This window comes from Aedes albopictus, chromosome 2 (genome assembly GCF_035046485.1).
Source record: "Aedes albopictus strain Foshan chromosome 2, AalbF5, whole genome shotgun sequence".
Classification (NCBI taxonomy): domain Eukaryota; kingdom Metazoa; phylum Arthropoda; class Insecta; order Diptera; family Culicidae; genus Aedes; species Aedes albopictus.
Window position 1 is genome coordinate 190,036,513 of NC_085137.1, and position 22,943 is coordinate 190,059,455.

A 22,943-nucleotide genomic window follows, 5' to 3' on the forward strand; every position below is an offset into this window, starting at 1 on the left:
CACGGTTCTCTAGCTCCTTAACGAAGGACTTTATCACCGCAGCGTCTTCCAGTCAGCGTGTGTTGAACCGGCGCCCGATTTTCTCCTATCTATGGATCCTCTCAATATTTAGCAGGTTCTCACCGATTAGGAGATGATGGTTTGTTTCGTACATCAGTTTTCATTTTCGGCTGATGCAGATGTGGTCGATTCGATTTTCGGTGACACCATCACGGGAAATCCATGTCACTTTGGTTACTGGTCGATGGGGAAAGAGCGATTCCCCAATCACCATATCATTGTTGCCACAAATCTCTGCTCTCCGCTATTGTCCATTTCTCCGAGACCATGGTGTTCCATGACGTGCTCATAATCCGAGTTGTCGGAACCAACTTTTGCGTTGAAGTCGCCCATGGGGATCATCTTTTGGAATCTTATCCTCGACAGCATTCATTTGGCTGTATAAGTTCTCTTTAACAGCATCGGTTGGCGCGTAACATTAGATCACGGTAAGGTTTCGAACCCGTGTTCTGTATCAGGCTACACTTATCCTTTCATTTTCATTTCATTTAATTTATTTCCATAAACTTAAGACAATCAATCAGGTTCCCACATCATCAGCGCAGCGTGGGCGTTGGCGCTGAGCAGGAAACCAACTCGGTGACGAGAAGCTTCTTCACTTCGTAGGCCAGAGTATTGGTAGCACAATTTGACCCAATGCCAATGTGTGTTCCCCAAAGTTCGGTTTTTGGGTTTCGAAAATAGTAGGTTGTAGGCCTAATTTCCTCTATTCACCGTGACACCTTAGATACAGCTTTCGGAAGAAGAGCATTTCCGAAGACGGCTAATAGGGTAACCCAAGTAACATTTTAAGTTTTGTTCGGCTCTACAAGAGATCTTCATGGCCAATTTTATAAAACTTGCAATAAAACTGAATCATACATCAAAACCTCTTGATAACCTCTTTAAGAGCATCTTCCGGCTAAGTGGACCACTCTCGGAGAGGTTTTGCAAACCGCATTAAGAGCAGCAATAAACCCGTTTTAAAACCTAGTTGAAATATTTCCCATTCTCGACTGTTGTTGTTTTTTTTCAACAAAAACTATGACAGCTCAAGATGCAGAGAAGCTTCTTCGATGACACGTAAAGTTCAGGAGGATACATCATTCGTAAGTAGAAAGCGATTATTTCAAAGTAGTATTTTAGTAGTTATTGTGCTGGTAGGCTTATGCGCATTCGAATTTACCGTGAATATTGGGGTTGCAGAATCATAAAATTAATGCGCTTCGAAAATAGTGAATATTGATTATCTTGGAATGAAATAAATCAATTTGTGAATTTAGTAAAACTATCCCGAATCACAAGAAAACTCAGCAGAGAGAGTTTATTTATGTGAGCATGTTATGAAAATGGTTGCAAACTACCAATTCATTGCTAATTAAAGCAAAATTAACTATTTTTCATTCACGTTAGCTAATTCTTCAATATGGCGACGACCATAATCAGCGAAAATAAAACGAAAGCAAGTTAACTTTTATGATGACCGCAATAAACCTAGCAGTGTCGTAGTTTCTGCTTTTCCACCAACAGATGTCGTTACTAATCGAACGGATCGCCATCTGTTGAGAGTTTTAACAGTTTTTGTTCGGGAAATAGATCGGAGGAATTGGTTTTTCTGAGGATTTGCAAATGAATCGAAACACTGCGTGTGAACTGTTCAACGTATTTATTCCAACTGAAAAAAACTGACATCTTCTTCTCTTTCTCTCCACTCATGTTCGCGCCGAGCGCGCGTCGCCCGATACCGGGGGGTCGCTCGATGAAACTCTACACGTCACATCATATTCCCCCCGTTGAGTCCAACGGATCAACCTTTGGAAGGAAGCAAACCTTTGATGTAGCTCGACGGAACTCCTTGTTGTCTGCACGCACCGTGACCACACGCACCATTCCATCCTGTCCGGGATGCGTAGCGACAATGCGCCCCAATCGCCACAGATGTGGGGGAGCGTTGTCATCCTTCAACACGACGACAGCACCAATCTCGAAGTTTGCAGCTCCGTTATGCCATTTAGGTCGAGATTGCAAATAATGCAAATACTCACCCGACCAGCGCCTCCAGAAGTGTTGCTTCATCAATTGCACGTGCTGCCATCGATTCAGTCGGCCGACCTTCTCCTCAGCATACGACGGTTCTGGAACGCTCAAAGCAGGTCTCCCAATGAGGAAATGTGATGGAGTCAAGACCTCGATATCATTCGGATCATCTGAAACAGGAACCAGCGGTCGACTGTTCAGGATGGCTTCACATTGGGTCAAGAAAGTGCACATCTCCTCGAAGGTCAGTTTAGTTTCACCGACGACACGTTTCAAATGGTGCTTCACAGATTTTACTCCAGCCTCCCATATACCGCCAAAATGAGGACTGCGTGGCGGGATGAAATGCCACTGGATCCCCTTTGAAGTGCAGAAATCGTTCAGTTGCCGTTGGTGTGCCTGGTCCTCGAACAATTGGCGCAGCTCGGCCAACTCGTGATTAGCCCCAACAAACGTCGTTGCATTATCGGAATACATATTGGCAACCATACCGCGTCTGCTGATGAACCGCTGTAAGGCAGCGATGAAACCTTCCGCTGTCAAGCTGGACACTACTTCGATGTGAATGGCCTTTGTGGCCATACAAATAAAGACTGCAATGTAAGCCTTATACAGAGTTTTCTTTCTGCCTGCTTCCTTGAGATATACCGGTCCAGCATAATCAACCCCGGTATTCGAAAACACAGGTGAAGGTGTAATCCGATAGTCTGGTAGATCGCCCATGAACTGGTTTACCGGTGGTGGATTGTGGCGGAAGCAGACATAGCATTTGGAGACGATTCGTTTGATCAGCACCTTTACCTTGATCGGCCAGTACCTTTCGCGTACGATGGACAGTAAACCTCGCTGACCGACATGGAAATGGTCGTTGTGAAGCTGACGAACTAGTATCTCAGTCACGTGGTGCTTCTCAGGCAACAAGATCTGATGTTTGCCGTCGTAGGGAATTGACGAATATTTAAGACGCCCGCCAACCCTAATCAATCCTTCCTCGTCGATGAACGGAGCCAATCCTCGATACTGCTTCAACGTCTTCTTACCTTGCTTCAGCGCGTCGAAAAGCTCGTGAAATGACTCCCTCTGCACGAGCATCATGATGGTGTGCGTTGCCTTCTTGATGTCCTGCGTTTGGAGTTCAGATGTATTACGTTGCTTCGAGCGTACGTTCTCGATGAACCGTAACACGTAAGCCCACACTCGTTGTAGACGTCGAAAGCTGCTAATCCGTGTCAAATCTACATGGGATTTTCTTTGCACGGAAGTGGCGACCACCGTTGGTTTCAACTCTGGCAGTTCGCTGTCGTCCAAACACAGTATCTTCTCGTTAGGGGAATTCGATTGCCACAATGTTGGAGCCCCATTGAACCACTGTTCCTCTGTAAGCAGTTCAGCTGGTAGCACACCACGTGAAATTATATCGGCCGGGTTGTCCTGCGACCGCACATAACGCCAGTTGTAGTCCTGCGTCAGTTCGTGCACAGTAGCGACACGGTTTGCAACGAACTGATTCAAAGCAAGCGGTGACTTCGCAAGCCAGCTCAAACAAACTTGCGAATCAGTGTGAAGTGTCACATTGGAAAAGGGGATTTTCATCGCCGCTACAGTTTTTTCAACTAGCCTTGCCAAAAGGAGTGTACCACACAATTCCAGCCGGGGGATGGTCATTGGCTTCAAGGGTGCCACTCTTGATTTGCTGCACACGAGTTCGACATTCACTGTTCCTTCCGGGGAGATGCACCTTGTGTACAAGACTGCCCCATACGCACGCTTGGAAGCGTCCGAAAATCCATGAAGTTCTATAACATCTGCTCCACTTGAAATAACACATCGCTTCTTTTGCAGTTCATTTAACATCGGCAACTGTTCCCGAAAAGTGGTCCACAAATCGTACTGTTCCTTTGGCAATGCTTCGTCCCAACCTATTTTGAGTCTCCACAGATCTTGCATCAGCAGCTTTGCTGTCGTAATCACAGGACCAAGATACCCACATGGATCGAAAAGCTGTCCAATGGCAGAAAGTACATTGCGCTTGGTCGGCGTTGTGCTCGTCACCTTACCATGGAGTGGACTAACGTTGAAGGTGAAATAGTCGTCGTCAGGGTTCCAAATGACGCCAAGGGTCCTGATGACGTTATTGATGTCGGCTTCCTCGAAATCGAAAAGTGTTTCTTGAAGTGCGGATGGAATGATGTTACGAACCATTTTACTATTGGTGCAGAACTTATGGATTCCAAAGCCACCTCGTCGCAGTAGCTCAGTGAGTTGCTCGTAGATTGCAATCACCTCTTGCTCACTGTTACCTCCTGTGAGGAAGTCGTCGATATAACTATTTTCTACAATGACTCTGGATTCAAGCGGTAACTCGGCAGCTTCATCTTTCGCCAACTGCATCAACGTGCGCGTTGCCAAATAGGGGGCACTGGCGCAACCGTACGTAACGGTTGTCAGTTCGAATGCAGCTATTTCGTTGTTGGAGTTAAGCCACAGGATGCGCTGAAACTTTCTGTCGTCGTCATGTACTTGCACCTGACGGTACATCTTCGGAATGTCGGCGGTTAGTACCACAGGATAGCAGCAGAATCGAAGAAGAATCGTGATGAGATCGTTTTGCACTGTCGGTCCTACCCCCAAAGCATCGTTCAGTGATATACCAGATGTGGTCTTCGCCGACGCGTCGAACACTACACGGATTTTTGTAGTCGAGCTTGACTCCTTGTAGACCGCGTGATGTGGTAGGAAGTAACAATCATCGGGCTGATCGTGAACTTCAACCATATGGCCAAGTGCTAGGTACTCTGCCATGAATTCGGAGTAGCGCTTCCTTTTTTCTTCGTTCACGAACGATCGCAGGAGTCGGTTGAATCGAGATCGGGCCGATTCCAACGAGTCACCTAGTTGACCTTTGTTTTCGTTAAACGGTAGTCTGACAACATACCGACCCGTTTCGTCGCGGGATACTGTTTGTTCGTAGTGCTTTTCGATGGCTTGTTCCGCTGGTGTGTACGGTGATGCTTCGTTGCACGCCTCTATCTCCCAGAACCTCACAAGTGTGCGGTTAAGTTGCTCTTCAGCATGGTTGAACTGGCATACGCTACGTGCGGGACCGGTTCGGTTGACCTTGACGGGACCGCTTACAATCCATCCAAGTTGCGTTTCTACCAACATCGGTGTTCCGCCAGCGAGTTTCATGCGGCCGCCCTTGAGCAGCTCGAAAAATAATTCAGCACCGATGATCATCTGGATTTCGTCCGGAGCATGGAACGACGGATCCGCCAAAGCGATGTTAGCGGGTATGTTCCAGGAGCGCGTGTCCACCTTCGTGACGGGCAGGTTAGCAGTGATCGTCGGCACGACCAGGAAATCTAGAACTGCGTCAAATGAATTAACGCGTGAGCTGATCTTGGTACGAAGTTTATACTTAACTTGGGTTGCGGCGTTATTGACGCCGCTAATCGGAATATTGACATGTTGTAGGATGATGTTGAGCTTCTTCGCAAGTGCCGCACTGATGAGGTTTGCATCGGAGCCGGAATCCAGTAGCGCACGGCATAGCACCCGTCTGTTGCTTGCATCGCAAACAAGTACTTCAGCCGTCGAAAGGAGCACTTGTTTCGTCATGCCCGTACGGGCACAATTCACCGATCCTTGCGTTGGTTCATCATTTTCTGGATCTTCTTCTGCGACTGGTTCTACTGCCACGGCAAGTTGGCTAACCTGCGGCTGTGTGGTCGTCGATTTTTCTTCATGGAGAAGGCTGTGATGTCTACGCTTACATGTTCGGCAGGTCCTGTCTGAGTTGCAATCTGCAGTACGATGCCCACGCCGTAGACAATTGAAGCAGAGGCCAGCTTGTCTCACTTTGGTGTATCGGTCGCTCACTGTGAGATTCTCGAATACATCGCACTTGTAGATCACATGCTCGCCGTTGCAACATGCACACACTTCGTTGGATTGCGTTGAAGTTTGTGCAACATTCCTGGCTTGGGTGGGCTTCTGGTCAATGGATTTTCCTCTTTGCTTAGTTGGAGCCGGTGGGTACTGCTCGTAGCTTTTCATCTTCTGTAGTATGCGACTCCGGTCTCGAAGGAAGTCGATCATATCAGTGTACGAAGGTAACTCATCAGCCGGAATCTGCGACTCCCACAACTTCCTGGTTTCCTTGTCCAATCGTTTCGCTACCACATTGACCAGGATCATCTCAGAGAGTCCTTCAACGGGTAACGACCGGTTCTTCAGTGCGTCAACGTGTTTCATGCAAGCATCGAGCAAGTTCCGCAACTCAGTAGCGTTCTCACTCGTCATCTTGGGCAACGAGAGTAAGGCGTCTATATGGGTATCGATGATGAGTCGTTCGTCCTCGTAGGTTTCCTCAAGCATCTTCCACGCTGATTCGTAATCGTTGTTGTTGATTACGTCTTGGTCTATCTTACCGGCAGCGCTTCCGACCAACGAATTCTTCAAGTGGTATAGTTTGATGGCCGGGGATTCGTGGGGGTACCTGTTCATTATGGTTTTGAACATACACTTGAAGGAATACCAATTTTCAAGGCTGCCATCGAATGTTGGCAGTGGCACCTGTAAGTGAGGCATCGAGTTGTTCACTGCCACCGGTTGCTGCGGTACGAAAACAGGAGCTAACGCACTCATTCTTCCTCGTTGTTTTTCTTCTTCTGCCGCGTTCCACTTCGCGACTTCCGTTTGGATGTACACAAACAACTCGTTATGCAGCTCCTCGCAGCGGAAGTGATTTTGCTTGTGTTCATCTCGCTGCTCTCGCGGAACAATGTCACAGATTTCGATGTACGTTTTCTGCAGTTCATCGTTACACTGACGAAGCGTCTCCAGTTGTAGCTTGAGCCAGTGAATGTTGAGGACGTCCTGTTTCAAACTCTCGCGTATCCGGAGCATCCGCTCCTTCGCCAGATCACGATGATCGAGAATTCTGTCTAGTTTCTTCGCCATTTCTTTGTTCACTTGTTCTTGCTTTTGCTTCTGTACGGACTCGTAAATCGCCGCCGGTGTACCACTCACAGAACCAAGAAGCTTTCTCGGGTGTTTACTCCGTAGCGTATAAGGAGTTTCTTCGGTCATTGGACCACCACTTTTCACTGTTCGTTCACGAATCGTTCAAATTTATTCAGGGAATTCCCTTCACTTAGAATCGGTGTTTCGAACACGATCATACATGTTTCGCGTACGCACAACACACTGCACTGACGCGTCCTCGGCGTCGTCGCCGATTGAATTTTCCACACGGTGGAAATTAGAAAGTTCTCTCGTTTTACCGGAATTTCACCACAAATCAACAAAAAACCATCACAAAAACGTTCATCTGGCTCGAATGGACCAAAATGTTCGGGAAATAGATCGGAGGAATTGGTTTTTCTGAGGATTTGCAAATGAATCGAAACACTGCGTGTGAACTGTTCAACGTATTTATTCCAACTGAAAAAAACTGACATCTTCTTCTCTTTCTCTCCACTCATGTTCGCGCCGAGCGCGCGTCGCCCGATACCGGGGGGTCGCTCGATGAAACTCTACACGTCACATCAGTTTTATTGCGGTAATAATTATAGATTGTAGAGTAAACATAGATCTGCGGACATCACTGAGTCAAATGTTTCAAGCGTGCGAATAGTATTTTTCAGGAGTGCGACTGTTGAATATGACGTCATGCGCTCCATTGTTGTTATTGGAATCGTGACGTCATGCTCGTTTTGATACAAATTTTGACAGTTCGTTTGGATACAACCAGGCCCCTGACACGGCTTATATCAATGCATTGGAATCATGGTAGACAGGATGTCCTGGGCGCTAATAAATAGCGCCCACTGTCAAATGCGAAAACATCAACAATTTTTTGTTTAACGTTTATTTTGGTTTGTTGATCACTTTTTGGAATCATTTTTTCCGCCGCTTATGATCACAAAACACTTCAAACTCGCTTTAATATTAATGTACGGTAAGAGGAGCATGCGATTAGTTGAATAAAGCAACCCAACAAACACGCATTGTGAATGTGATTTCGTGTGTGGCTCACAACATCAAACAAAAGCTGCGTTTGTTGATTACACGCTCGTTTCAATTTGCACGAATATGAGTATAAGGCAGTTAGATGTTGGCTACGATAAATTTCATTCATGCCAGGGGCCTGGATACAACGGATTCATCATCGACGGATCTATGTTTACTCTACTATCTATAGTAGGGTAAACAGGTATAATATGCCCCCCCCTAAGCAGAAATGGAAATATATCTGAAACTGGCGCCATATTCCACCTATTGTTCACTGCAAATCGTTGTTACTAAAGTTAGTGAAGTGTTGCACGCAAACTTTGCCTTTGGAGAGGTGGCTATGGAAACTTTCAAACGTTTTTCGAAAACGTTCCAAATTTTGCCTTTTCAAAACAAACGGGGCAATACGCCCCATCAAAAGAAAAACGTCCAGCCCCGTGATAAAACTGTCCCAGGGGACAACTCCACCACATGCTTATCCTAGCAGGGTCTTTCAACAAGTGTTTAACTGCATAAAAGTTGCAAAGTAACACAAGCGAACAGAGCTAGCTTCGTTTACAATGAAGTCAGCTCACAAGAGGTAAAATATTACGCCAAAAGCCTCGATTTCAGACTTTTTGATATTTTTAATAATTTTCTGTACCAATCCACTAACGGACCCGCTTGATGGCAATAATTCTTCAATATTTGAGATTTATAATCGATCACGCATGCGGAAAGCGCTTGAATCGCTAGAAAATGAAGAGGGGCGTTTTGCCCCGGTGGGTGGGGCGCATTATACCCTTTTACCCTAATAATGATTGCCATAAGGTTTACATATCGGAAAGTTTTGTTTACTCTTAAAATCTGTCTTTATGGATATCTTCAAGTATACTATAAAACATTTTATTAATGGTTTTCATAAAAGCAGTCATAAAACTGAGAGTTTTAATTATTGCTGTAATAAAACCTTAATAAAAATCAAACAAAACCAATCAGCGATGGAATTGTTACTTGGGAAAAGTGTGCCCATCGTTGTGGTATTAAGGTAAATTCATTTTAAAAACAATGATCGTACCATCTAATGAAGGGTTGCAAAACGTTAGTTGGTAGTTTTCTATCCAAATTTGCTTGGAAAAATATAAAAACTATCGTTTCTCTCTGTTTTCGATCATAAATCGCTTACCACAACAGTGCCTATTGCCTGTTCCTATTATGGAGGTAAAATTTAATTTTGGTTCCTATTGTTGCGGTATCCCATTGAAATCATATGGGATACCGCAACAATAGGAACACAGCAGCAAAAAATTTAAGGAAAATATTTGTTTTAATAGGTTTTAGAGCAAATCTTAAGCACACAAATGGTGCAATCTCATAATTTAAGCATAATACATCTACCCCTCTCAAGGGCCCATATAGCCGAGGCGGTAAACGCACGGGTATTCAGCATGACCATGCTGAGGGTGACGGGTTCGATTCCCGGTCGGTCCAGGATCTTTTCGTAAAGGAAATTTCCTTGACTTCCTTGGGCATAGAGAGTATCTTCGTGCCTGCCACACGATATACGCATGCAAAATGGTCATTGGCAGAGGAAGCTCTCAGTTAATAACTGTGGAAGTGCTCATTGAACACTAAGCTGAGAAGCAGGCTTTGTCCCAATGAGGACGTTACGCCAATAAGAGAGAGAGACATCTACCCCTCGTCCTCTTTTTACGTCCATGCTTGGCTGAGCGACAAAAAATTCTACCGCTAAGACAATGAGCAAACTCAACAGTTTTATATTTTTTAAAGCATCTTCGTGATTAAGAGAAGTGTACAAAAATATAAAAATGTGTATTTTGATCATTATTTTGTCGGTAGAATTTTTTTTCGCTAAGCCAATAGTGGACGTAAAATAAGGTTTAGGTGTATTAAAAATGCCTTTTGGTAACATTTCAGTCGAAAAAGTGCTCAATTGCCACTACCGCAACAATAGGTACTACCACAACGAAGGGAACAATTACCCTAACAAGACCGACATCTACCCTCTTGCTCCATATACTGTGGGAGCTACAAGCACACTTGCGCCGCGAACGACTTCAGGGAACAACATCATGAATGAGTGTGCGTGCGATACTACAATTTACATGCACGTATTAGCATGTACACGTGAATCGTTGAGGGCGTTCCAACCATGTCGCCTGCGACAGGGTGGGAGCTGTATGTCTTGTTATTAGCCGTCTTCGGCATTTCTCAACCGATCCGATGGATGAACAGACGCTGTACGTTTGAACGAAAGCCCAAAAATGTGAACTTCTTTTCAGTAGCGTCTTAAACCCAATTGATTCAATATGACCCAAAAAAGCTCGCTTAATGTACACTATACGCCATCGTGGTGCGCCTGGCTTAATATCTTAGGAGGGTTAAACGTGATTCTATCGGCATTGATCAATCCAAATTCCTGTGTGGTAGTGGTTTGTGTTCAGATTTCCCGTGTTAATCTATCTGTAAGAACTTTGTAAACATCTTTTGTTCTCACGTATATGGATAGGCTTGCATTAGGTTTCAGGAGACATTTTTTGGACAACTCAATGGTGTCTTCAGATGAAATTAAAATAAAGGACGCATCCGATGGCGTTTGATTTTAGTTCCCAACTTTGCCACAGGCGGCGCTACGAAATTCAACTTTTTTATTTGTCGTTTTTTATGTCGTTTTCGTTTTTGCGGCGGTTTTTCGCTGAATAAACGAACATTTTCGGTGCAGTTGCATTGGTGTGCGTGTATAAACACCAAAATATTGACACTTTTGTCGTTTTCGTTTTTGCGTCGGTGCTACACCACCTCGTGCTACACTTTTCACTGAAAAAAAACGAACATTTTTGGTGCAGTTGCGTTGGTGTGCGTAAATAAAAACCAAAATATTTACAACTTTGCAAACGCTGATTGGTGGACACGGTGCGCACCTGCTACACTCTCGAATTTTTGAGTGCTGCACTATCTTGAGCGGTGCAGAAAAAGTGCTACACCGGTGTAGCATGAAAACCAACAACCAGGCCCCTGACACGGCTTATATCAATGCATTGGAATCATGGTAGACAGGATGTCCTGGGCGCTAATAAATAGCGCCCACTGTCAAATGCGAAAACATCAACAATTTTTTGTTTAACGTTTATTTTGGTTTGTTGATCACTTTTTGGAATCATTTTTTCCGCCGCTTATGATCACAAAACACTTCAAACTCGCTTTAATATTAATGTACGGTAAGAGGAGCATGCGATTAGTTGAATAAAGCAACCCAACAAACACGCATTGTGAATGTGATTTCGTGTGTGGCTCACAACATCAAACAAAAGCTGCGTTTGTTGATTACACGCTCGTTTCAATTTGCACGAATATGAGTATAAGGCAGTTAGATGTTGGCTACGATAAATTTCATTCATGCCAGGGGCCTGCCAACAACGAACATTTTCGGTGCAAAAGTGCTGCACCGGTGTAGCACCACCGTAAAAACGAAAACGACATTTGCAAACGCTGATTGGTGGACACGGTATGCACCTGCTACACTCCCGATTTTTTGAGTGCTACATTATCATGCGCGGTGCAGAAAAAGTGCTGCACCGGTGTAGCACGAAAATCAAAAACGAACACTTTCGGTGCAAAAGTGCTACACCGGTGTAGCACTACCGCAAAAACGAAAACGACATTAGTTATGTCGTTTTCATTTTTACGGTGGTGCTACACCGGTGCAGCACTTTTGCACCAAAAATGTTCGTTTTTGATTTTCATGCTACACCGGTGTAGCACTTTTTCTGCACCGCTCAAGATAGTGCAGCACTCAAAAATTCGAGAGTGTAGCAGGTGCGCACCGTGTCCACCAATCAGCGTTTGCAAAGTTGTAAATATTTTGGTTTTTATTTACGCACACCAACGCAACTGCACCAAAAATGTTCGTTTTTTCAGTGAAAAGTGTACACGGATAAATCAAACTACCTAATTTTTGGGTCGATTTTACTCAAAGCTGAGTATATCGAATAAACTAGTTACCCAAAATTAGGTTGTTTTCCCTCTTTCCCTCACCGATGTTGTCAAAAACAAACAGAGAAGCATCTACCCGACGGGGGTCCTTGAGCCCAATAAGCCAATTTTGGGTAAATGCAGGTTTACTCAAATTTGGGTTGAATGAGGGGGGGTCTTGGGTTGAATTTACCTACTCTTAAGTAAATGTTTTTGCTGGAGGTGAAGGCAATTTACCTAGTGTGAGTTTAATCGATTTACTCAAATTTGGCTTATTGGGCCGAAGTATGGGATTGCGTCAAAAGAACTCAATTTTGGGTAGTTTGGCGGCTCCGTGTAGCACGAAGTGGTGTAGCACCGACGCAAAAACGAAAACGACATTAGTATGATGCCTTCACACCGACGTGACAGTGGTGTTTAAAACTGTCCCCCCTAAATTTAACGGTCGACCGGCGAAGCGAGCAAACGCTTCTGTCAAATCAGCGCAGACGCGAGCCTTTTCCTATATACGGGGGTTTGGAGTAAAGCTATCAAAACAACGCAAACCGTTAGAGGAGGCGGTAGTGTTCGACTATTTTTCATCATGGCGTCGGGGACAACAAATTTGTTCTTTTTTGTTCGACGAACAAATAAATGGAATCGAACCTGCCGTCATCGGATTGGCGATCCATAGCCTTAATCACTAGGGTAACCATCGAATTATTATCGCATTATTTAAAAAAAATAGTTAATATTTATCACTTCACTGAAGCTAATGAGGTTTAAATGACATACAAAAACTTATATTACTGTTTTAGCGCCAAAAATAGAGTGTAGTTAGATTAAGAATCCTTGCTAAGAATACTCACGATACAGATGAAAACATCAGGAGATTCAAGTAACTATTATACATATTAAAACTAGTGAGGTTTGATTTGCATCCATTTGAATCCAAGATAGTCATTGATATTTGTATTGAGCCTATCTACAACTTTGCCGAAGTCTATATTGGAAAAAAGTTAAATAAAAAAGTTGGATTCAGTCTGCACTGCCAGCTAAATAAGACAAAACTCTTAGCTGGCATTCTTTGTCACCGATTGACTCGTGGATACATGAGGCAGAAACTTGTAAGCACCTGAGCTATGTTGGACGGCCCTTCTACTGGGTGTGGTCAAAAGGTTTGGGATAGGCAACTTTTTTTTATCTCACAAAAAAGTTCAACAAGCTGTTACTTTTCATAGAGTGCATCAAAAATTCTAAAATTTTGACTGTTTGTCAACCTATTATATGTGCATCATTGGTACAAATTTGTGCTCGATTGGTTAAACTTTCGCAAAGCTAGAACCGTTCTAGTAAAACACTATTAGTTAGACAACTATTTTTTGAACTGTCATATCTCCAGAACCAGTGAATCGAAAATTTTGAGCATTCATTAACAATATATGTTTGGAGGTTGTGGCTTTCAGTCTTTGGGGGAATAACTCAAATCGGATTTTTTAGTTTTCATCCGACATTTCGGTCGTTACATTGCGCCTTCTTCAAGGAATTGACTATGCTCTGTTCTATCGTGATTATGAGCGATAGAACGGAGCATAGTTAATTTCTTGAAGAAGGCGCAATATAGCGCCCGAAACGTCGGATGAAAACTTAAGAATCAATTTTTGAGCTATTCCTCCAAAGACTGAAAGCCATAACCTCCAAACATAATCATCAACAGTCGAAATTCGAAGAAAGATTAACAATATTTTGATACTTGATACTACGTTCTAAAATGCAAATAATGCAAAATTTTCTCACAACGAATAAAGTTATACAGGCTTGACGTTTTCACCCATACAGAGGAGAATAAGTCAAATTTACCACACTACACAAACAAATAAAAATGTGTTGTTTCTTCAATCTAAATAGGCTCTAATATAATTTATTCTTGAGAACAAAAGTACAGTAGACGTTCGCTCGGTGCAAACGCTTTAACTGCAATGCTTTTTAACTGCAAGTCCGCTAAGTGCAACAATTTTGCAGTTATCGCACCGCTATCCTTCAAAACGAAACGTCAACGGCGATGCGATGTTTTTCGCATGCACTTTTGTTGCAGTGCGATGTTTTTCGTATGCACATTGGCTGCATTCTGCAGCAACTGACAGTTCTTTGACGTCTGTCAGTCGTTGCAGTTATCGAATTTTATTCGCTAAGTGAAACGTAAACATGTTGCAGTTATCGAGCGTCTACTGTAGAACTTTATTGGATGTCAAAATTTAATTCCGAGAAAAATCCAAAAAGTTTAATCCATCATTAGTTTTCCAATGAGCTTGAGCTTGATTGACCGCCCGCAGTTGCTACTCCAGTATCGCCAGATCAGCTACACTCACACAAGGAACGAATGAGATAGCTGCTTGGGACTAACAGGCATCTTCAGTGTGTGAGCGTTGGTGGTCTTGTATTTTAGGCGACAATGGTGCCTGCTGCGTCAGGTTGCAGGTCAATGGGGAAGGGGAGGGAAATGATGATTGCAATCGCTTGCCCACATCAGGCCGTTGAATCCTCTGCGCCTGCACAAGGTCATGCGGATGTTGGTGTGTTGGTGGGAAATGTTTATTTTTGGCACATGATGCACTTAGAATTTTTGATGCACTCTATGAAAAGTAACAGCTTGTTGGACTTTTTTTTGCGAGAAAAAAAAAAGTTGTTTATCGCTAATATTTTGGCCTTCCCCTGTAGGATGTCGACTCATAATTTTGCAACTGATTTTTTTTATTCCTTTAGACTTGTTGATGAATTTCAATGATATTTTTTTGGAGATTCTCCGGAGAAATTCCACATAAAATTACTTACACATTTTTTTCCAGCAAACATTTCGGTGTTTTTATTTCGTACCTACTTTATTTTTTGCTCCAACAAGTCTTCAAAGACCTTTCTAAGACTTCCAATAATTTTGCTTCGCTCGATTTAAATTAGTGGGAAATTTGAACGAATAAATTGTACACTTGAATTGTAGTGTGTGGAGTATGGTGGCCCACACTTATATGAACAACAAACATTTTGAAAAGTACGACGTCTTACCTCCTAAATCAGTTGTTTTGGACTCTCAATAGCTGCGTTCAAAATTGGAGCAAAATCGGTCAAGCCTAAGGGGGTACTCAACATGCTTGAAGTTTGTATGGGAAAACATGGCCAAACGTATGCAGAAATATTAAGTTTTCGATTTTGGCCGCTAGGTAGCGCTGTAAGCGTTCAATGATCAAACCCTTGTAGATAACTATATGCCAAAACACTTTGTCGAACACCGCAAAGTGATCCGACGGCTGTGAAAAAAGTTATACCCTAGGCAAAGTGAGGCGAAGTATTTTGATTTCATTATTGATATTATTCCTTTACATGTACGAGAAAAACAACAATTAAGTTTAGCCTCTCTTTACCTAGGGTGTAACTTTAAAACCAGGCGTCGGTTCACTTTGCGGTCTTCAAAGTTGTTTGGCGTATAGTACTCTACAATAATACCAAATGGTTTAATTGTTGAGCGCTGCCAGTGTCAGTGCCACCTAGCGGCAAAACATGAAAACTTAAGTTTTCAGCATACATTTGGTCAAGTTTTCCCATACAAACTTCAAGCATGTTGAGCGCTCCCTTAGACTTGACTGATTTTGCTCAAATTTTGAACGTAGCTTTTGGGGTCCAAAACACCTGATTTAAGAGGTAAGACTTAATATTTTTCGAAATTTTTGTTTTTCATGCAAGTGTAGGCCACCTTTGTGTAAGGGTTCTACTTCTCAAAAAATAGCATATCTCGTGCTTAGTATCATACAGGCGTATCTACAATGATCGATTTCTCTTCGTGGATTTTCTCTTCGCATTATTTCGAAAAATACGACCAATATTCGGATTATCTCTCGGTGTATTTCGGTGAAGGACGACTAGGACTAGCAACTAAAACAACAAAAACAACCAAAATTTGCAGGCCAAGTTATTAGCCGAAGAGAAAATCGATGAAGAGAAATCGATCATTGTAGATACGCCCGTATGATACTGAGCGCGAGATATGTATACCGGCCAAATTTACGAGCTCTCTCCATAATCCACAGTATATAAGTAGAAGTCAACTGAATTATTTTGACATATGAATCCTGCACTGCTAAAAATAGCGTAACATGAGCAAGTGCACTGTCGGGTATCCGTCCATCGCCCACCCCACACGGATTACATTTCCAATTATGCCGAAAAAAAATGGTATAGGGTCTGGGACCATTTGGGCAGGAGCACCTATTTTGGGCACTTGCTGCTATAACTCAGTCAATTGTAAACCGATTGATTTGATTTTTGAGACACGATCAGATACGCACAGTATCTAGCCGTGTACAAAAGTTCAAGTCAATCGGTTTGAAATTGACTGAGTAATACCAGCAAGTGCCCAAAATAGGTGCTCCTGCCCAAATGGTCCCAGACCCTATCTATGACTTCCACATTTGTGCTGCTGTTGCATCCTTCTTCGACAGAAACAAGCCAAATTAGCATCCTCCCCCATATCTGGCGGGAATCGAAACCTCCAGGATAAGTGTGCAGTTGACATCGGAGTGAACATGGAGCCAAAAAGTCCCGTCTTCGCCGTGGGTGATATTCGATCGAACAAGACCATTTTCTTTATTAACGGGTGTCATTTTTTTATTGGGTGAACGAACATGTCGGAGTCAACTCGATAGCTTGTGAGTGTCATTCAAACGTTTGATACATTTTAGTAAAAGAATTTTGATAACATTACACATTTTAATACTTTACATTAAAACAAGTTCTTAAGCGTTATGATAACTAACCATACAAAAATAAATCTTAGTTCAATTTTTCCTTAGACTTTTCTTCACTTCCAGACTTGGGCAAATTTAAATTTGCTGTAGGTAGAATAAATCTATCAATACAATCGATACGCATCATTGAATCATAATGAAACGCTTCTGATCAATCGCTGACGCGCTTCCCATTTGATGCTCAAGTGATGAAGTGCCTGCCTCTCGACAGGCAGCGATGTAAAATAAATCAATCCATGAAACGAGACAACTTGCAATCATCTCGTAAATGTCCGCGAGTTGAGAAATATTACAGCACTTTTAAGGTGGGATTGACTTTTAGGGCATTTGAAATGGGTGTTAAAGCCTCTTGGTGGAGAAACTTTTGTAAGTATGATATATTGTTGAAAGTTTGCCATGCAATGAATCCGCTAGGCTGCACTGCACTGTGATTCATTTTTATTTCGAAATTTGATTGTAGCATAGAGTTGATTCCAAAAAATGCGCCCCTTCCGACAAATAGTCTTCGTGGGCCATAACCCCTGAAAATGATGTTTCTATAATTCTTTAAATTCTTTAAAATTTTGAAACATCCTCATTTGCCAAAAATAGAACAAATTGTAAAATTAAAAACTATAGCTAAATATTCAATTCAGAGCAAAGAAAAAAAAAGTCAAATTGTAAAACTAAATACGATTTTTTCTAAATCCCGTTCTAGCGATAAAACACCACGGAATTAATATAGGAACATTTCACCTACCCAGGCGCATACTGCATTAAGTATTTACCATTATCCTAAGGGTGGAAGATGGTGAATATCTCTTTCTTCGGCACCACGTGGATTATGATCTATTGTGCTACTTTCCCGTGGAGCTTTATTGCTACCATGTGAGTTGGATGATAATGCAGTGCCACGTGTGAAGATGCTGTCACATGTGGAATATGGTGGAATTGGAGCGACTTATCTTTTGAGAATTTTTGCATCTGATGCACATCTAGTAGTTTTTGCCTTTTGACTTTTTATAGCGAGTGTTATAGAGAATTGACTGAGCAGAAACTTTGTCATCGTAGATTGGTATGACATTGATCGCTTATGTATTTTGTTTCATAATGAATCAATAACTGTTATATTCAAATATTTTTTAAAACATATTCTATAAAAGAAATATTTGAATATTCACGATCTATCCTAAAATAGGACAGATCGGTGAAGTACTAGATTTGTAGTAATGAGCTGATTTTTTGTATGGAGAGAAGGCGAATTCTCCGTTTCTGCAAGGAAATGGTACAAAAAAGCGTGGGTATTATGATTCCTTGCCTAATTTGTTGCTGTTTGAGCAAAACTTTGGGTAACCGTGTTGCTTTTTTTCCATTTCTTGCAACAACACAGTTACCCAAAATTTTGCTCAAACAGGATCAAATTAAGCTAGGAATCATAATACCCACGCATTTTGAACCATTTCATTGCAGAAACGGAGAATTGACCTTCTCACCATACAACAATTCAGCTCATTACTACAAATCTAGTACTACACCGAACGTGCCCCATTTCTTCTTCTTCTTGACGTGACGTCCTAACTGGAACATACTCCGCTTCTCAGCTTAGTGTTCTATAAGCACTTCAACAGTTATTAGGAAGTAGGTCTCGCCGCGGTCGGACGTGATTTTGTTTTTCTTGTCACGGTTTTTTTTTTTTTTTGCTCTCCCGTTTAGTGTGGTTTGGTGATAATTTGGATGGTGCTACGCCATCCGGAAGAAGCACGCGTGTGTTTTATAGAAATGTCGATTTTGCATTAGTGAATTAGGCACAAAAATGTGGATTTTGCATTAGTGAAGCCTTTATTTTGAAACTGACGGTTCCCGTACTGTGATTGTGACCGAATTCAAAGGGCTTGTCGTTATTCCCTTGCACTGGTGACCGGTTTGGTAATATGCCGCGACCAAGAATAGGCGAACACGCATGGCGTTGCTTATTTTGTTAAATGCTCACTAAATATCTAAAGGATTATCATGTGCTGTTTCTAGTGCTGTATTATTTTGTCCATTTTGTGTTGAAATTAAAAATCAGGATGATACAGTGAGATCGGTTTGAGCATAGTGTCACCAGAAAATCTTTAGAACATTCGTATAATAATCATGTTCGCGAGTGTTTTTGTTCCGTGGTTATTTTCAAGCAGTTATCAACAGTATCCCGGTATCCCTCAAAATGTGACTGGCACAAAAATAGTGAGGTGTCAAATGGATAGCGACAAACTTGGTGAGAATGTTTCATGCTTTCATATTTCACTATAATAATCAATATGTAACAATATGATATTATTTACAATCTCGGAGCGTTTGGTACGGTATGTCCACGCATCCTTCCTCCCCTGAAGATTCGAGAAGTGATTCGATGTTAAACGAAAGTTTATTGGCATCGAAACGCTTCTAGGATTCAACTTTGCGGTAAACGCTGCGCAGTAGGCCTGGCCGCTTTGACGCTTGTGTCATATCTTTGATATGCTGCAAGCATCAATAATGACAAGAAAAATAATTGGGCGTAATCTAACCTGATTATTTTCCAGGATGCTTTCTTGTACTGGCTGCGCATGTGTTAGATTAGATTAGATTAGATTAGATTATAAGCACTTCAACAGTTATTAACTGAAAGCTTCCCCTGTCAATGTCAATGACCAATTTGCATGTACATATCGCGTGGCAGGCAAAAAGATACTCTGTGTCCAAGAAAGTCATGGAAGTTTCCTTTACGAAAAATCCTGGACTGTTCGGGAATGGAACCCGTCTTTTTAGCAGAAGTCAGATCACTGCGGTTTTCGACAATGCACAATGGGTCCAAAGCCGTCCCGCATAGAAAAATACTATTCATGGCATCATTCATATTATACGTTGTCCATTGGTGCAATAATAACTATACAAGTAGTCATCGTTTAATGATAAAATGATAGGGGTTGAAAAATTTCAACAATTTAAAATTATTCAAGTATCATTAAATATATAATAACGATACGTTGAATAATAATTAAATAATTTTCAATAATAAAATTTAACAAAATTGCAGTGACAAAAACGATGGTTTAAACATTTTTTTCACTATATTTAGTATTTAACGGCTTAAATAAGAGGACATCATGTTAATCTCCATTGCTATCTGATTTACAGTGCTATTGTTTAGTATTTTTGGCACAAAAATGGGCATAACACTATTACGCTTACATGTAACACCAAAACAACAGCCCTTGCGGCCGCAGCTTCCAGTTACTTTCGGATAAAATGCCACTTGCAGAATAGTTTAGAGAGTTCAGGAATGAAATCCGGCACATATAAGCACAAAAATCACCGCTCACTGGTACTAGACAATAGCTTTCATTAAACTTACCTTTCATATACAATCTAATAACACGCAAGTAGGGAAGCTTCTTGAGGATCTGCAGATCTTCCATGTTTCAGTCCTTAGTAATATTCTTTCATACGACTCTTCCCATATCTTCCAGAACCGTGTTTTTGCTCACACTGTTTCAATCTTTTGAACATCAACGTATTCAATCAAACCGCGATCACTCATCTAATGTGGCCTACGCAATCAACGCACGAGAATAAATGCAGCATACCAGTATATCACTGAGTTCAATTCCAGATTCACCAAAGTATGGAGAAAAAAAAAACTTACGAAAAAGTAAACAACGATTCCCTCAATGGTACTCAGAATTGACAGTGTCTGGTGCCCGCTGCAGGGGTGTGTACGTTTTTGCCATCGATAAAGTAGATGCTGAAATATTTTTATTATTCACTGTATCATTAAGTAAATGATAAAGCGACTATAGCGCGAATAATTTTGCAAAATTTTTGTTCGAGAAAAAAGGCATTTTTGAATGGTAACGATACTTAACAACCCGTTCGGTCTATCATTGTGACTTCCAAAATGATAACTGCTATCATCGATATGATTCGTTGTATCAGAGAGTTATAATCCAGTTTATGATAACACAAATAATCAAACAATGATTAGCCGTACAATTTTTGTATAATACCGTTTTATTCGGGAAATACGGATGTCTTTGGGAAAGTTTCTTCATATTTTACGACCTTTTTTCTTATCATTGTGAAATTAGGGTGCATCTGCTTTTTAATAGTTTTATGTACGCTTACAAAATGTTCAACAAAGTTGTAAAGGAACTTATTTGGAGCAAGTTTGTCGAAGAAACCATTATTCTATCTCTTATGGTTCCTGAATTATATTTTTTAAGAATCATGTTAGGGTGATTCATGAAATTCAGTTTTCTTGCAATAACTTTTAATCCATTCGTTTCTCGTAAAAATTTTGTTCCGAGCACAATGACGCATTTTTAGAACTACCAATGACGCAGCTTTTTCCCAAAAAGCTCAATATTCTATCTGTCATGGTTAAAAAAATATTGGCTTTTTTCTTCAAAAAACACTTTTTTTCAAAAAGTCATATCTCAAAAAGGAGCAAATGAATTTTCAATCGCCGAATTGCATTGAAAAGACCGTACTCTGTTCTATTGATGGTGAAAAAATTGCGAGTACTTTTTTGTTTGAAGCATTTTATTGAATTTTGAAAATACGGCTTTTTACATAGAAAATCAGTTGTAGCTCTGAAAATCGTTGAGATACAAACTTGGTGAGATCGATAATATTGTGAGTTTTTGGATGCTCTGGAACTGCTCTGAAAAAAAGTATAGCGAAGAAATCAACGAATAAAATTATAATGAATAAAAACGGATTTTCATGTGGAAAATGTAACAATTCAAGCAAATTTAACTCGTCTTTGCTAGATAGATCAAAGTAGCTTGATGAATGGTCATCCATTTCATTTTAGAACCAATGTTTATTTATACCAATGTTTCCCAAACTTTTAGGAGGTATCGCCCCCTTAGAGCTTCAGAAAAATATTTTCGCCCCCCTAGGTGAACTTTTATTTTTCTATAGTAGAAGACTGAAACTGTGCTTATCTAAAGCTTTTAAAATCAATATTGTGGTAAAGCTAGTAGTGCCATTTAGTGTATCTAAATCTGTGTCACACTCATTTTACTTAAATTGTTTTGAAAATGCGTTGAATTTCCGCATTTGAACAACATATACTAAATTTTATCGTGCTTACGTAAATATGAAAATCGTGTTTGTACCTACTTCTCAAACCGTAGTAGATGAGCATTGATTAATCGAAATCGAACGGAATGTGAACACCTACGGACATTCGATATTCCCAACTAGAAGTTTTATTATTGTTCGTAAGGGGAGTTTTTCAACAACCGAGAGTCAATTTTTGGTCATAAGTCAAATAAGACTATTGGAGAATTTGAAAACAATTACAAAAATATGTTATGTAAAAAAAATGAAACTCAGAAAAATATCGGTGTATTTTCAAATGTAGTTACTTTTCTCCAAACCCACATCGTGATCGAAATCAACAAGCTTCGTAAAAATTAGAATGCTTCTTGTGTTTTAAATAAATTATCAAATAAGTAAAAATGCAGCATTCATAACTAGATTTGAAAGTAATTTTACGCAGATTTTTTTTGAAATTTCGCACTAATTTTCATACGGGCGTATCTACAATGATCGATTTCTCTTCATCAATTTTCTCTTTGGTTAATAACTTGGCCGGCAACTCATTGTTGGTTGTTTTTGTTGTTTTTGATGCTAGTCCGAGTCGTCCTTCACCGAAATACACCGAGAGATCATCCGAATATTGATCGTATTTCCCGGAATAATCCAAAGAGAGAATCGATGAAGAGAAATCGATCATTGTAGATACGCCTGTATGATACTTAACGCGAGAAATGTTTTCAAATTAACTTCTAGTGCAGTTTGGAATTCCTCCGAGAAACTTCTTTGAAATATTTTCAAACACTATGTTACGAATTTCAAGTGTTCTGAAATTCGTCTAAACGTCTTGTTTTTGCTTGAAAATTCTATGAAGAAACCCGCCTACGAGTTGAAACGCAGTTTTGATCAATTTGCAAAAAAAAAACTCTGTTATTTTCAGAAATACGTGTATCAGTCTTTTTTTCTAGACATTTTGACAAAGAGTGCACATAAATACCAATAGTTCTGTAAAATTAAGTCGATGTTTGAGTTTAATAGTAACAGCATTTTTATAATAGT

At 41.0% G+C, this 22,943-nt stretch overlaps 1 protein-coding gene across 1 annotated transcript; it reads right to left on the reverse strand.

Moving 5' to 3' along the window:
- Nucleotides 1-1,818: 1,818 nt before the first annotated feature.
- On the reverse strand, nucleotides 1,819-7,038 carry LOC134286297 (uncharacterized). Its single transcript, XM_062847902.1, has one exon. The coding sequence runs from the start codon at nucleotides 7,036-7,038 to the stop codon at nucleotides 1,819-1,821; it is 5,220 nt and encodes a 1,739-aa protein (XP_062703886.1).
- Nucleotides 7,039-22,943: the final 15,905 nt, after the last annotated feature.

Excerpts from the sequence above, each read along its gene's own strand:
- LOC134286297 (XM_062847902.1), bottom strand. The coding sequence starts at position 7,038 with ATGGCGAAGAAACTAGACAGAATTCTCGATCATCGTGATCTGGCGAAG.